Source organism: Bos taurus, chromosome 21 (assembly GCF_002263795.3).
Source record: "Bos taurus isolate L1 Dominette 01449 registration number 42190680 breed Hereford chromosome 21, ARS-UCD2.0, whole genome shotgun sequence".
NCBI classification, from domain to species: Eukaryota; Metazoa; Chordata; class Mammalia; order Artiodactyla; family Bovidae; genus Bos; species Bos taurus.
Window position 1 is genome coordinate 12,716,423 of NC_037348.1, and position 15,325 is coordinate 12,731,747.

The 15,325-nt window shown below is 38.6% G+C and overlaps 1 protein-coding gene across 9 annotated transcripts in view; it reads right to left on the reverse strand.

Moving 5' to 3' along the window:
* Positions 1-15,325, reverse strand: part of MCTP2 (multiple C2 and transmembrane domain containing 2) — a 259,662-nt gene that overhangs the window by 120,867 nt on the left and 123,470 nt on the right. For all 9 annotated transcript variants that reach the window (XM_005221777.5, XM_059879251.1, XM_059879252.1 and 6 more), the window contains 2 exons: positions 8,380-8,566; positions 5,343-5,436 (listed from right to left, as the gene is read on the reverse strand). In XM_005221777.5, the coding sequence (XP_005221834.1) occupies positions 5,343-5,436; positions 8,380-8,566 (281 nt within the window). The remainder of the gene's footprint in view (positions 1-5,342; positions 5,437-8,379; positions 8,567-15,325) is intronic.

Consider the following 15,325-nt stretch of genomic DNA (forward strand, 5'->3'; position numbering starts at 1 on the left):
AAGAATGGGAATAGCATTTAATGAGCATGTAATATGTGTTTAGTAAGCTCATTTAGGTTTTAACTTGTGTGTTAAGTCACTTCAGTTGAGTCCAATTCTTTGCTATGGACCGTAACCCGCCAGGCTCCTCTGTCCATGGGATTCTCCAGGCAAGAATACTGGCATGGGTTGCCATTTCCTCCTCCAGGGGATCTTCCCAGGGATCAAACCTGCATGTTTTATGTCTCCTGCACTGGCAGGTGGGTTCTTTACCACTACCACCACCAACTTAACTGTTAAAATACCCATGAGAAGCTAAAGGCTTAAGTGTACCCATGGCTAGAATGCGGTAGAACCAAGATTTGCATACCTGTTTCTATACATCTTCTATACCTCAGTATGTTGTTGTTGTTGTTCATTCACTAAGTCATGTCTGACTCTTTACAACCCCACGGACTGCAGCACACCAGGCTTCCCGGTCCTGCACTGTCTCCTGGAGTTTGCTCAAACTCACGTCCATTGAGTGGGTAATGCCATCCAACCAAGTCATCCTTTGTTGTCTCCTTCTCCTCCCACCCTCAATCTTTCCCATAATATACAGGAATTAAAATGAAAGGCAGTTACCATAAAAATAAAGGACAAATCAAACAGGGACTAATCTTCATCTTCAATGAATGAACTGTTGAACTGAACACTGATTTATCCAAAGCATGAGTTGCAGTCTCTTGGGAAAGGATTAGGTACTTAAAGAAAGAATGAAGAATTTTACCAGCTGTAGTGAAGTCTTAACCACTGGATTACCAGAAAAGTCCCTGAAATACAATTCTGGCCAGAAAATATTTCAGTCCCGTATTTTTCTATTTACCTATTAATTACTTGATTATCGTTTTATAGTCTATGAAAGAAACTCTGCATTGTTTTTGCTTGGCTTTTATTAATTTCTTCTTTAAACAGCTGAGTTTTGAGTGAAGGATGTTGGTCTTATTAAGCATTACAAACAGCTACACTCACCTTGAGTTTCAAAGTACAATTTATCATCTGTTTTCTGAATCAAGGCTATGGCCTTGTTTACTACAGAAGTACTGACATCAGACTGGATAACCTATTACTTAAAGATTTTAGGTTACATTGGGGCAAGGTGTTTGTGAGACAAATGCTTTAATAAAAATATCTGACAGGCTCTTGTATTAGAATAACTGCACATGGTTGTCCATATCTCATATTGCTACAGAGAACATTAAAATATCTTTCACCAATTTTAGAGGGATGGGCTACAAGGGAAATTAGATTACCTCTGATTCTTTAAAATAAAAGGTCTTCTCACTTATATACAAATGTCAGACACACATATAAAATGCGACGTTATAAATAAATTTAAATTAATACCGAGTAGGTTCAATCATACAATAAAACAGTTTATCAAATATTTATCAAATATTTATCAAAGATTTGAGTTAGTTTGAAAAAGTTATAAATTTTTGTTATACTTTAGAACACTGAAGTCTTTATCTTTTGTAAATATCTTAACATTGGTAACTTGTAGATTTAGTTATTTATATCTTATAACATTTGGAAGGTTGCACTAATTTTTATCTTTATATAAAAACTTAAATTTATAATAGCAAAGAAATTCACCTCAGTGAATGTACATATATCATATACATACATCATATCATATATATATATATGTATATGATATATAAATAATATATCATGTATATATATATGGGGCTTCCTGGGTGGCTCAGTGGTAAAGAATCTGCCTGCAATGCAGGAAATGCAGGTTTGATCCATGGATCAAGAAGATCCCCTAGAGGAAGGCACAGCAACCCACTCCAGTATTCTTGCCTGGAGAATTTCATGGACAGAGGAGCGAAGAGTCAGACGCAACTGAAGCAACTCAGCACGTACACACACATGCTTCTATGTATGGTATACATATTTTATATGTATACCATATAAATATATATATAAATATAAATATTTATATATATATATAATATATATATAAAATATATATAAATATACCATATATATATATATATATGATATATTACATATAAGGGCTTCCCTAGTTGCTCAGATGGTAAAGAATCTGCAGTGTAGACACTGTTATGCAGGAGACCTGGGTTTGATCCCTGGGTAGGGAAGATACCCTGGAGGAAATGGCAACTCACTCCAGTATTGTTGCCTGGGAAATCTCATGGACAGAGGAGCCTGGTGGGTTATAGTCTATGGGACTGCAGCATCAGACAGGACTGCGCAACTAACATTGTATATCTCTCTTTCTATATATATATGATATATACATTATTCCAATGTTCTGAAATGCCAGGAAAGTAATGAGAATTCAACTTCTCCAAAGTTTCTTTTTATGGCCACATTATCAAAACATCAGTAACCACTAGTGAGGAACACCCTCCTAGCTTTGATCAGAGCCATGAGTGATGGGCATTTTCTTTTTCTAATTGCTACCTGCAAAGATACAACATTAAAATTGGCAAGCCCACTGATTGCAGAGCTGGCAAAAGCATTCATTTCTCCTCTAGGACAACAGGTCCCTGCACTCTGCAAACTGTAACCTTCACCTCCATAGGGACCACTGCCAAGATCTGCCCCCATGGACTTTTGTTTTATCAGAGTCCCTGATTTTAGGTAAAACAAACTTGAAGCATCAGTTATCATGGTTATTTGGTATTGTTTCTAAGAAACAATTACAACAACAACAAACACAAACTATCATTTAAAAAAAGTAAGAAGGTTGGAAAATTCCATTTTGAAAGGACCATTATTCTTTGAGAAGGTCCCTGGCTATGCAGAGTAAATGCAGTTTTTTAATTAATTATTTTTAATTAATTTATTTATTTTAATTGGATGATAATTACTTTACAATATTGTGATTTTTTTTTTTTGCCATACATTGACATTGCAATAACTGATTATTTTTAAATGTAGTTCTTTTTTACTTGCAGGGGTGAATACTCTGTTTCCTGAGCAACTAAAATGAAATACTCATTAATAAATAAGGCTGACTGGAAAATGCTGGGTACAAATAGTTACTTATTTCTTAAATGTTCCTGGCACTGGCAATGATGTATACCTCTTCTAATCCATGATCAAGTGAAGCCGGATTTTTTTTTTTACTGCATATCAAGAGAATTGGTAATAACAACAACAGTAATAAAAAGAGTGAGTTGCTACTGTATGATATAGTGGCTAACATCTTGGAGGTATTAATTACATCCTATTGCTACTTCACAGCAACCACAATTCACTTCTTCTTCCACAGAGAAAAGTTGCTTTAGAACTCTGGATTAGGTCCACTTTGTTGCCCTAAAGCAATACACCTTGGTGTGGAGCAGACTGAGTGAGTCTGTTCACCTATGAAGTGAGCCAACCTATAAAGAACACAGACTGTGAGATCTGATTCTAACAATAAAGATCCATATGGTCTAAAGGTATGTTTAGCTAATGACAAGGATCTTTGCTTCAAATCAGAAGAGTGATAATTTTCTCATAGGTAATATAGAGACAGTAAAACATCAGGGCATTTAGTCAAATAACATAGCATTATTTGATTTCTAACTACTTCTTTTGTTACTGGAATCTTCTAATACTCACCTTCACTCCAAAGCTACCTACTGCATATCTTGAATACAAAGAAAATGACCAAATGGTAGCATTTTCTACCAATATTATTCTTCTGAAAAGAGGGTTTTGCCTTATAGACTGATCTTTACAAAAGCTTTCATCTTCCAGGTTTCTCTCCTATTAGCTGTAACTGAAAATACTCTTTGGAGAATTCACATTGGCCTGAAACAACCTCCATAAATCCTAGTTTTGAGGATGGTTTGTGGAAGTCACCTGATAGCAAGCATAAAATAAGGTAAGTTTTAAAAGAGTATTTCCACATAGGGATGTAGCTATACACAAGTCTTTTAATGCATTGCAATTAGTTCCTGGTGATCACAAAATATAAAACTACAAAAAGATTTTTCTGAAAATACTACTTGAAAGCATATATGAGTTCCTGGGCCTTGAGATGATGTTACTGAGCCATCAACAATCACAGATTCAAAAAGTGCCGTATCGAAACACTGAGATGGAAGTAAGACACGATTTGCACTGAAAAACTGGTAAATAATTTTACATGCATTTTAGTGATGAAAACTAAAATTACTTCTGACGAAGGCACATGCAACATCTGAAATAAGTGTTTTCATAAAAGTTTCAAAAGAAAGGAAAATTTCTAAATCAATCTAAGCCTATATAAGCATTTGTAAGTAAACTGATGAATATCAGAAGCCCTTATTGAAGTATTTCATCCACAAACAGAATTTTTATATTCATATTGGGCAAAAAAGCATTTTTTAAATATTCTCACTGGACATTTCCTTAACACTGTGATCATCTTGTAGAATGATTTCCACTGGCTCATTTTTTGAAGGAGAATGAGGAGAACTCTTTTCTAAACTTATACATTCTATAATTTTTGCAATATAAAGTGCTTCTAATTAACAATCTCTTTTCCAGAGTTTGAGCTACCCCAGCCTCAGAAGTTGAGGTTACACAAATACAGAGAGTAGACCACATTCTAAAACTATAACAACAACAAAAATCCGCTACTGCATTAATAGATAGCTCCATGTTGTGTAACATTCTTCATATTCATCAGTTTACTTGGTAAGTAAACTGCCATAGAGGTGTTTAAACTGCTAGTACAAGGGTACAATTTAGCAAGGAGAGGAGAGCCATTGTCTAATCAGACACTGGAATGTCTGGATCATTCTCATCTTGGTCAAGCAGAATTCATCACAGAGCAGGTCTGCTCTAGCCTCTGTCTATAAGTTCCGATTCATGAAGCACCAAGAGAAATTTCATACAACACCATATCAATGGCAAAGTGGTTCCATGGCCCAGACTTTGGTTGCTGTTACAGAAACGTGCCAGCCAGTTGGACTGAGGATCCAGGCACTACACCATACACTCTGCCAAGGACGGAACACTATGTCCACAGTACGGCGAGAGAGAAGGACAGACGTCGGTCTGTCTTCCGATGTCCGCTTGAAAAACTTCAGACATTTAACTGGTAAAGAAGTCATGACACGAATCACCCACAAATATCTCTGAAAGCCAAAGGGACTAGCACATTACCTAATCACAGCAAGATTATTTGCAAAGGATAATGTGAAAAATGTAAAGTGAGAGAACCTGTTTGCACTTTTTCTTCTGACTCTGCTTGAAAGAGTATGATTTCTCTGTACATGCTTCTACTGAGTAAAACATTTCAGTTTGCCATCGGGTCATTTCAAGTCAGGAAATAAATAAAAATGAAAAAAAAAAGATGAAAAAGATTTTTATACCTGAGAAATCTGCTGCTAAGAGATCTACCGCCTTTAAAACCTTCACTTGCAAAATGCCGACGTCCTTCATATCTTTCAGGGAGTTCTGTAAGCACTGCGGGAGGAAAGGAGATCCAATGAACACAGCTTTCTGATACCTTGTTTAATGCCACCAAGTCCTACAGGAAGTACCTTCTGGATTTATCATAACCTTTCTCATGCAAAGCTAGGAGAAGTTCCAAACCTCCTTATATCAGTCAACAGGGAACTTCAGCATTTGCAACAATCAGATTCAAACTGACTGAGAATTAATTAACTTCAGTTTTAAAATAAACAAATTACAAAGCACATGCAATCTACTTTTAACATCACCCCCTGGTGATAGCACAGACATCCCACCAGGAAAATGGGTGTAAAATGACATTGATTCTCTGTTCCTTCTTCTTTCTCTATAATGAAACTTTTAAATCACCCTAAAAGGCAACATTATTCTGACTCAGCTAGAATAAAGTTTATGGGTATCAGAGAACTAAACTTGGACCCTTCCTGGATACATATTACCACCAGAAAGAGTGAAAGTGAAAGTGTGGTTGCTCAGTCCTGTCCGACTCTTTGCAACCCCGCGGATTATAGCCCGCCAGGCTCCTTCATCCATGGGATTCTCCAGGCAAGAATACTGGAGCGGGTTGCCGTTTCCTTCTCCAGGGGATCTTTCTGACCCAGGGATCGAACCCACGTCTCCCGCATTGCAGGCAGACGCTTTAACCTCCGAGCCACCAGGGAAGCAGGATCTATTCATTAGAGACTGCACATCCAGTACTGCTCTATAATCACATTTACTTTAATTTTTAGTTGGCATGTGCCAAAGCTCTAATATACCTACTGATAATTCTTAAGCATTTACAGAAATATTTAAATGTCTATCACACTACATCGTTTAGAAATTGTGCAAGAAAAAGATAAGCAGATAAATGCTCTTTGCCTGCCTCCAAAACACATCTGCTGAAAAAGATGTACTTTCAAACCTTTGGATACAATATTTCCATCATCATTAGATAACTAAAAACCTGTGATAAGTTGATCCCAGAGATTTATGGAAGGGTAGTAAAACCCCTATTATTTAGGCATTTCAGGTCAGAATCACAAAAGCTTAATAACAGTTAAGGTTTGCCTAACAAATATGCACCATTCCTAAGAACTTTTAGAAGCTGCTTTTTCAAATAGAATTTTCAATCTTAAAAAAAAAACAACAACAACTAGTATTTAAGTTAAGATGGACACATTTGAAATAAAATATTTTCATAATTTTGAGGTGAAATGCCTTTGAAGATTATCTATTCTCAAAACCTAAAAAACAAATCCAGGGATCTGGAACTTGTATCTTACAATGCAGTGTTCTTTCCCTCTTAAACACTGGCCAGCTGTCTAGATCAAAAAACAAACAAACAAACAAACAAACACTTGATCTTTTTATTTTGATTCTACCTTTTCAAACCTCTTTTAAATTAGTACTCCCCAAATCTTGAGGCATTATGCAAAGCAGTCATTTTGATCTTACCTAATGTCACCTTATAAATACATGAAACTCTTCATGAATTTGGAAAATTTTGCGATTTGTCCATGGGAAATTTGGGGGACTTTTGCTTTCTTTTCATTTGCTAAAGTAAAGTCATCAAAGAGAATATTAAAAGTGGATTTTGTCAAAACTTCTTTAAAGTATGTCAACCTTGCGTGCAGAATCTTGTGTTGTCAATAAGATGCGTGGCTAGACTTTGTAGTCCTGAAGATAAAGGACTATTCAATTAATCAATACACCTTGCACATGAAGGAGTCTGGAGACACTTAAGTTTACGCTGAGAATAATATTCCCATTAAATTGGGATTCATCTTTGCTTCATTTCCATGCCACTTTCTTAAAATGCACCTTTCATGTGTGTGGCAGTAAAATAAACGTATTGATTTACAAAGAAGATGGAATAAAACCAGAATGCAAATAAAGACACCGAGAAAGCAAGAGCACAAGAAATAATGACGAGGACAAACCCATTTGATTTAAAAATGCTGAGTGGACTTTTAAGAACATTGCAACTAGTTAGGCAAAAATTCACAAGCAGTTCTTATCCAGGGGAGTGTGGAACAAGTCTCCCATGCCTCTCTACGGCTTTGTTTTGCTTTAGAAGACACAAGTACTTTCTCACTTGATCTTAAGAGGGTCTAGAAACGTATGCCCAACATTGCAAACATTAATATTTGGTTTATAAAAAGCAATTTTTGTGAATTTATATTAAAATTCCTAAAAATAATATAAATTAATTTTTTTTAACAAAACAAAAACAGACTTACAGATTTCAAAAACAAATTTATGGTTACCAAACAGGAAACTTAGGGGGAGGGGTAAATTAGGACTTTGGGAATAACATACACACACTACTCTATATAAAATAGATAGTCAACAAGGACCTACTGTATAGCATAGGGGACTTTACTCAACATTCAGCAATAACCTATGTGGGAGAAGAATCTGAAAACAAACGGATGTATGTACAAGTATAATTGAATAATTTTGCTGTAAACCTAAAACTAACACAACAGTGCATTAGTTTGACCAAAAAGTTCATTCAAATTTTTCCTAACATCCTATGGAAAAACCCAAACAAATGTTTCCTGGCCAACTCAGTAAATCGACTATACTTCAATATAAAATAAAAGTAAAAGACAAACAAAATACAATAAAAATACCTATTCATATATACAAACATGCTAAACAACCTTTTGCCCCCTTGAGGATTTCAGTTTTCTCCAAAGAGATCCTGAATGGTAAAATATCCAAACACTTTCTCTGGCTTTTAAATAGGAAAGCGAATTCTAAAATCTACTTTCACCTTTTCACTAGCCATGAAATTAACTTCCATGTCTGATGCCTTGTTTAGGAGAAATACCATTGAACTTTGGACAAAGATCTCTTTGGATGCAGTTTTTCAATTCCCAGACTTTGTTTCAGCTTAAAGGTGGAGTGGGCGTGGGGTGGGGAGGGGGCGTAGCAAGGCAGAGCACTCACAAAGCGCTGGGCGATCTGCTTTCTCTCGTTGGGGTCTGCCAAGGGGCACACACACAGATCTGAGACCGAGACCCCTGAACAGGGCGTGAGGGTGACCAGCATCAGAAGGGTCCCCTGGCAGCTTTCCAATGGCAGCTCCAAGCAGTTGGCTTGCTTGAGTGGGAGGGCTGAGATATCCACTTTACACCTGGAAAAGTTACCAGAAGCAGACAGAAAAGCGATTAATGCGTGGCGGCGCGGACCCTCCAAAGCACCTGATTTTCATTTCATCCCCCCCATGAAACCTCCCGCTGTCTGGGCACTGGCTGGTTGAGCAGTGAAGGTTGCAGGGGCTCCCCTGGCTGCTAACACTCCCTCCCGGCACACCACACCCTCAGTAAAGGAGAGAAAGATGTCAAGAAACTCAAAGAAAAGGCCGCATGGAGAAAGTGGCAAACGAATTGAGAAGCAGCAAATCTCTGCCAGGTAAAGTCTGCAGAAAGCTGATGAGATCAAAAACTAGGAAGAAAAAAAGTTTCAGAGTTTCAGCACTATGGATGTGGGCTCTAGAAGGCTTCTTGGGTTGTGTCTTTTTTTTTTTTTTTTTAACCAGCCATGAGAATAAGAGACGTTGGTTCAAAAAGAGGTGAAAAGACAGGAGCCTGTGCAAGCGGGAGAGGGTTAATGGAGAAACCATTTTCTTCCAGATTAATGCCAACTGGCGAGATTTTATTTAAAGAAATGTGTTAAGGTGTTTTCCTAATAGGCACCGTTCCTCGGGGTTTCCCCAGGTGGGTTTCTGTTAGACAAATGGAGCATGAAGTGCTGTTGATTGATCCCATTTCTGCAGCACAGCCAGAAAAGGCTGCACCCATCTGCTATAAATTGCATGTTTTCCGCCTCTTAACTGTCAATGTTCTGGTGATGTTGAAAACCTCAAACACATTTAAATACAGAAGCAAACACTGAAAGGGGGGGCTGAGGTGCTAAGCCATTTATTTGCTTTAACACGGAAAATCCTGGGGTTGCTTGGACCACACTCGCTTCGTTCGTGTCCTGGTGGGTGAGGTGGCAGGGCTGAGTGGAGGCAAGGCGGGCACTGTGTGGTTTGCGTTCCCATTCGCCATCTCTAATTACTAAGTCAGATGACTGTTCAAGACTTTATTACAAACACGGATGCACCGCCTCATAATGTCGGACAATAGAGTCTTACCCCACATCATTCATGCACTTTTGTAAGTTTGCAGACAATAGCCAACAGGCAAACCCACCTCATATATAAAGCCATGATGGTTTTGAGCCACATGGATATGGAAAAAGTTCCAGTTAAATAAATTTGAAAGAAAGCTTGCAATTCTTTTCCAATTAAAGAGAAAAAACTACCAATATTAAAAGTCTATGCCTATTTTTAGTATAGAATAAAAATATTTTTACAGTAAGGGATACGTACCCATAAAATTAAATTTATGTGGGTATTTATTTTCAAATTACCAAAAGTGATTCCAGTTATAAGAAGAGGTGGCAATTAGAGCTTTTACATGTAATAAATTCATCATGTGTTTCTGCTGGAGACATTAAAAAATATATTCATATATATTTAAATAACCCTCTATGGTTTGAATCAAAAATTTTTTTGTAGCAGTAAATAAGTTTACTACTGTGAACAGAGGGGTTAGTAAATTTTGTAAGCAAGTATATGAGTGGGGAGTTAATTTTGCTGGGCAAGAAATGTCAAGTGCTTTAACTGCGCCATTTCTACAAAACTGCTGCTGCTGCTAAGTCGCTTCAGTCGTGTCCGACTCTGTGTGACCCCGTAGACGGCAGCCCACCAGGCTCCCCCGTCCCTGGGATTCTCCAGGCAAGAACACTGGTGTGGGTTGCCATTTCCTTCTCCAATGCATGAAAGTGAAAAGTGAAAGTGAAGTTGCTCAGTCGTGTCCGACTCTTCGAGACCCCATGGACTGCAGCCTACCAGGTTCCTCTGTCCATGGGATTTTCCAGGCAAGAGTACTGGAGTGGGGTGCCATTGCCTTTTCCGCCTACAAAACTAAGGACCTGAAAATTCTAAATAAGTATAGTAGTAGTACATCTGTTTAAGAATATTTGCTAAGCATTATTTTACACTGTTATACACACTTTCATTTAATAAAGCTCTTTCTATGGAAGGATGAATGATCCAAATTTGTTTAAGACTTTTCTCTGGTGGTAACCTTAAATAGGAGAGTGTTTATTTATTTATTTATTTACAGCTTCCTTGAACAGAGCAGTTTACTAATTTAAACAAGTGTGAATCACATCAAACTAAACATTTGGTTTTGTCTCAGAAATTACACATTTTCACAAACTTTTCAGTCATTTCTACCCACTATGAAACTTTTGCACCTATCTCATATTTAAAGTTTATTTTGATAACAAAGAGAATTCCTATACAAAAAAATAGCCTTGCCTATTTTAGATATAAGAGCCACATAAACACCAGATAAGGGAATTTCGGACAAACCTAACAGATTCTACATTCTCAATTAATTAATGAGTGAATTCAATCAAATGCTTACTTTTCTTTTCTTAGTGACCTGAAAGAGCAAATTAAATTGATACATCAGCATCGGGTCAGTCAAAATTAAACCTTGTCCTTTTGTACACGGATTATGACCCCTGTCTCTTAGGGTCCCCATCCCATCATATGAATTAATCGATTCTTAAAACACCAACGTCTTTAGTCTTAAGAATTAATGTAAAGCGACCCTCTCCCTAGTGTTAACCACCAACTCTAAGGATGACTTTCTATGAACTTTCTAGAACTGAAGTGCTCTCTCCCCATCTCTTCTATCCAGCTGGCTGCCCCCTTCAATTCCACATTCTGGAAGAAAGGAGGAAAGAAGGGAGTAAGAAGAAATGACTCTCACACCAAACTCTTTCCTTCAGGCCTCCTATTTTTCTGTGTCAACCTCTGTCTCCATGGCTTCAGCTCATCTTCACGTTGGAAGGAGAACCAGAATGCTCTGGAGGTTAGTCAGAGGCAAAAGAAATACTTACATTAACCCCAAGCTAGGAACTGGTTACTGTATGACCAGCCAAAGCAGTGGAAGAAAAGATAAAAATAAGGACTTTTCTTCCAGAATTTCAGAACTCTTTTACCATAACACTCAATTGAATCTTCTGAAGAGAGGTGAGTATCATGTAAACAAAATGACCTTCTTCAGGTGCAAGTAAATAAAATCTTTAAGATATAATCATTTTGAAATACATTCACCAAAGACAAGTTTAATACAAAAGTCTTAAAAGGAGATTCTGGGCTGCTTCATTCCTTTTCTATAGGGTATCACATTCTACCCCGGGAAAAAAATAAATAATCTGGCCGGCACCACGCCTGAAGCACTAGCCAATCTGCTGTTCTTTCCCAAGACTTTCTGTTACCTGTTTAGTAACCAGTTGCAGGTGAAGTGCAGAGCTGGCCCCTGAGGATGCCTAGAAGAACGGATCCAGCGCAGATTCATCGCAATGCAAAACACCCCCTCCTCCTTCCCTCCTGCCTGCTCATTCTTATAAACACTACTCACTCACTCATCAATTCTAGAATTTTACAGGTATTGTCATGTATTCTCTTTTCTCTTTTGTATCCTCTAAATTTCTTCCCAAACTCTACCCAAATGGCAACATTGTATGAGGCTTGATGAAACTAAGCTTACTACTCTAGATGCAATTTTCTTTGAAAAATAAACTCAGTTTTTGGATATGTGGTTTAAAAGGCTCTCATAATTAATGTTCCAATTATCATTAAAAACCACACCAACATTAATAAATGATGGGGCACAAAGATCTTTCTTTGAAGGGCCAAAGAGTAAACAGTTTTAGTTTGGGGCTACATGGTCTCTGCTACAACTACTCAACTCTCCCCTTGTAGCATGAAAGCAGTAATAGACAATGTGAAGAAATGAACAGTGCTCTTTTCCAATAAAACTTTACTCAAAAACAAGCAGCCTTCTGGACTTGACCCACAGGCCCTAGTTAGGTGACCCCTGATCTAAAGAAATGCTAATCATTCAACTGTGATGAATTACAGCAGGGTAAGTATTTAAAAATTTTCCCATAATAGTAGATGACAGTACAGACACATTGATAAAGGTATCAGAGATACTGACCTACAAACAATGTAAAACAAAAAATACCTGTTAACTCACCATAGCCCAAGAGACTCCGGCCAACATATCCAAAGATGTGTTTGTTAACAAAAACCGATGAAGCAATAAAACTTATGAAACTGTACTGAAAAAGACAATGTGGAAAGCACGTGTGCAGAGTGTCCGTGCAAAACACATGAGTAACGAGCATTAGTCAATCAGGTCTGCTCTCAGGGCATCTCATGTGCGGCTCCACCAGCAGGGGGAGTGACCACGTATGGACCATAATTCAACAGGTGCTACCCACGGGCCCTTAGAGGACCAGGAACTCATCATTCTGAAGTCAGGTTGTAGATCATTCAGTCCATCAGAGGTCCACTGTGGTAACAAGTAGTGAACAGAAAGGAGCCGGGCACTGGTGTGTCTGGGTCTAGCCAAGTCCAGCCGTGGTTCACGGGCAGGAGATGGAATCCGATGGCTTTGTGACCTCACTTCCGCTTTCCGCTCTAGTCTGATCGCGTGACATCACCACTCTTTGCATTCCTTTCAAGTTTCTCAGACGTCTTCTCCCTCCTCTCTAAGTCTCTGCCCATTTGGTCCCATCTTCCTGAAACGTTCTTCCTCCAATCTGGTCAGGCTAACCACCACCCATGTGACAGGTCTCAGCTGAGACGCTCTTCTTCCAGAAAGCTGCCCACAACCTAGTGCCTGAGGACACGACCCACACGTGAACCCCCAGCTTTTGGTAGGATGTCTGATACACAACATGCTCAGTGTTTGTTGAGTAAAATGAACGAACAAACAAAATGAATCCTAGTGGCAAAATAAAATTCAAAGTCAAACACTCCAAATTATCAAGTCAGTGTTTCTCTTTTGGTAACCAACTGAATATCTTGTAGGTCTATTTCCTCCTCTATATAAAAAAGAAAGGGAAAGAAATATATGTATGGATACCTCCCAGATTCAAATATCTGCATTTCTATTCACCTGGAGAAAATAAGGACTAAGTTACTTTTTTTTTTTCCCTCTGCAAGTTTTTTTTTTTTCCTCTGCATATATTAAAGCCAGCCTCTCCAGCCCACAGGCAGTTAATGTGCTGATTTAGCATTGTTTCTGACCTCCTGTTCCTGTCTTTCTCCATTAATCCCACCGCATTTTAATGTTTTAATTCAACACATAATTTTTACCATATCAGTCAGCCAAACCTGCTAAGTTCCACTTGCCATGATAGCTTTTAACCTCTTATTCATTACCATAATTCTATGTTTTATATTATAGACTGGTCAGCTTTTAACTTAAATGCAAGGGGGCAGAAAAGAGTCCTAGAGTTTTAAAAGCTGTAAATCTCAGAGGCTAAGAACGGGGGTGAACAGGAAGCAAATGGTGACTGTGTCAAGCCTTGCTGTGAAAGCAGATCAGCAACATGGCGTGCTGATTCTCTGCGCGTCGGAGTCACTGGTAAACGGGCAGCACATTAGAGCCACTTTCTAAGGCACCATGTGGAACTCGGGATTGGCTCTGCGGCAGCCCAGTTAAAATAAGCTTGTGCAATCTCATTCTTAACTTTTCCAAACTAAGTTTGCGTGCATCCATGCATGCATGCTCAGTCGTGTCCGACTATTTGCAACCCCGTGGACTGTAGCCCACCAGGCTCCTCTGTCCACATAATTTTCCAGGCAAGAATACTGGAGTGGGTTGCCATTTCCTCCTCCAGGGAATTTTCCTGATTCAGGGATTGAACTCACATCTCTTGCATCTCCTACACTCGCAGGCAGATTCCTTACCACTGGCGCCACTTTGGAAGCTAGAATATTCTATAACAAATTAATCACCAGAATCACAGGGAAATATAAAATATACTTTAAGAAAATGGTATGATTATGTTGAAATGGTACAGGTTGACAAGAAGATTAATCTATATTTCTACTCTTGCCATTTTGTTTAAAAGTTGGAGCAGGTTATATTTAGCTTTATTTCTTATTCCTCCTAAAAATCCACTGTTTCTGCACCATAGATGGACTCAAAAGACTTTTTTTTTTCTGTCCCATGAATAGTAGACACCCTGTATCGGGGGTTGGGGTGTTAATTTGCCCAAGCACTTTTATCTCACCAGCCCTGACCTCCTCAGGAGCTACTTGTGGCTTAGCGGAAGCCCACAGGTGGACCATAAGGACATAAGGAATTTCAGAAAGCTCCCCATGACTCAGAGAGCCTGGAGGAGGCTGGCTGCCATGGTGGTTGGGTAGGCAGGACAAGGCTGAACTATCACCAAGCTAGCAACCCACCAATGCCAACACAAACGCCAGTTATGACCATAACTGACCACTGTCCCGGTCTACCACCATCCACAGCTACAAAACCAATGTTGGTCAGGCTAATCGACACTGTTCAGTTCTTGGGTCAATAAATATCCTTCCCATCACATCCTGGAAGATAGTCACTGCTCACTTCCACCAAAACACACACACAAAAATCTCTATTCTGTTTTGAATAAACAAAACTGAGCTGAATTTTAACCAGTCATATCTCAAATACTTAAATAGCACAATTTAGTGGTGGGGATCTGTAGTTATTCTCCAGAAGAAAAAAAAAATCTCAAAATTAATAGGAGTAATAATAGCAATCAACAATAGACATGGTTGCCAGTTGCCATGATGGCCTGCAAGTTGGCTGAAGACCCTGTTACGCAGATGGAAAAACCACAAGAAAGGCCACTGCCCAAGGTCTCGTAGCTTGCAAGTGTTGTGGTTACCAGACAGCCCAGGAAACACAACCCAGAGCGTTCCGTCCCTCCTCTCATGATGCCTGCCAGGGGAAGCTTCAGTGGGGGAAGAGTTTCTCACAGA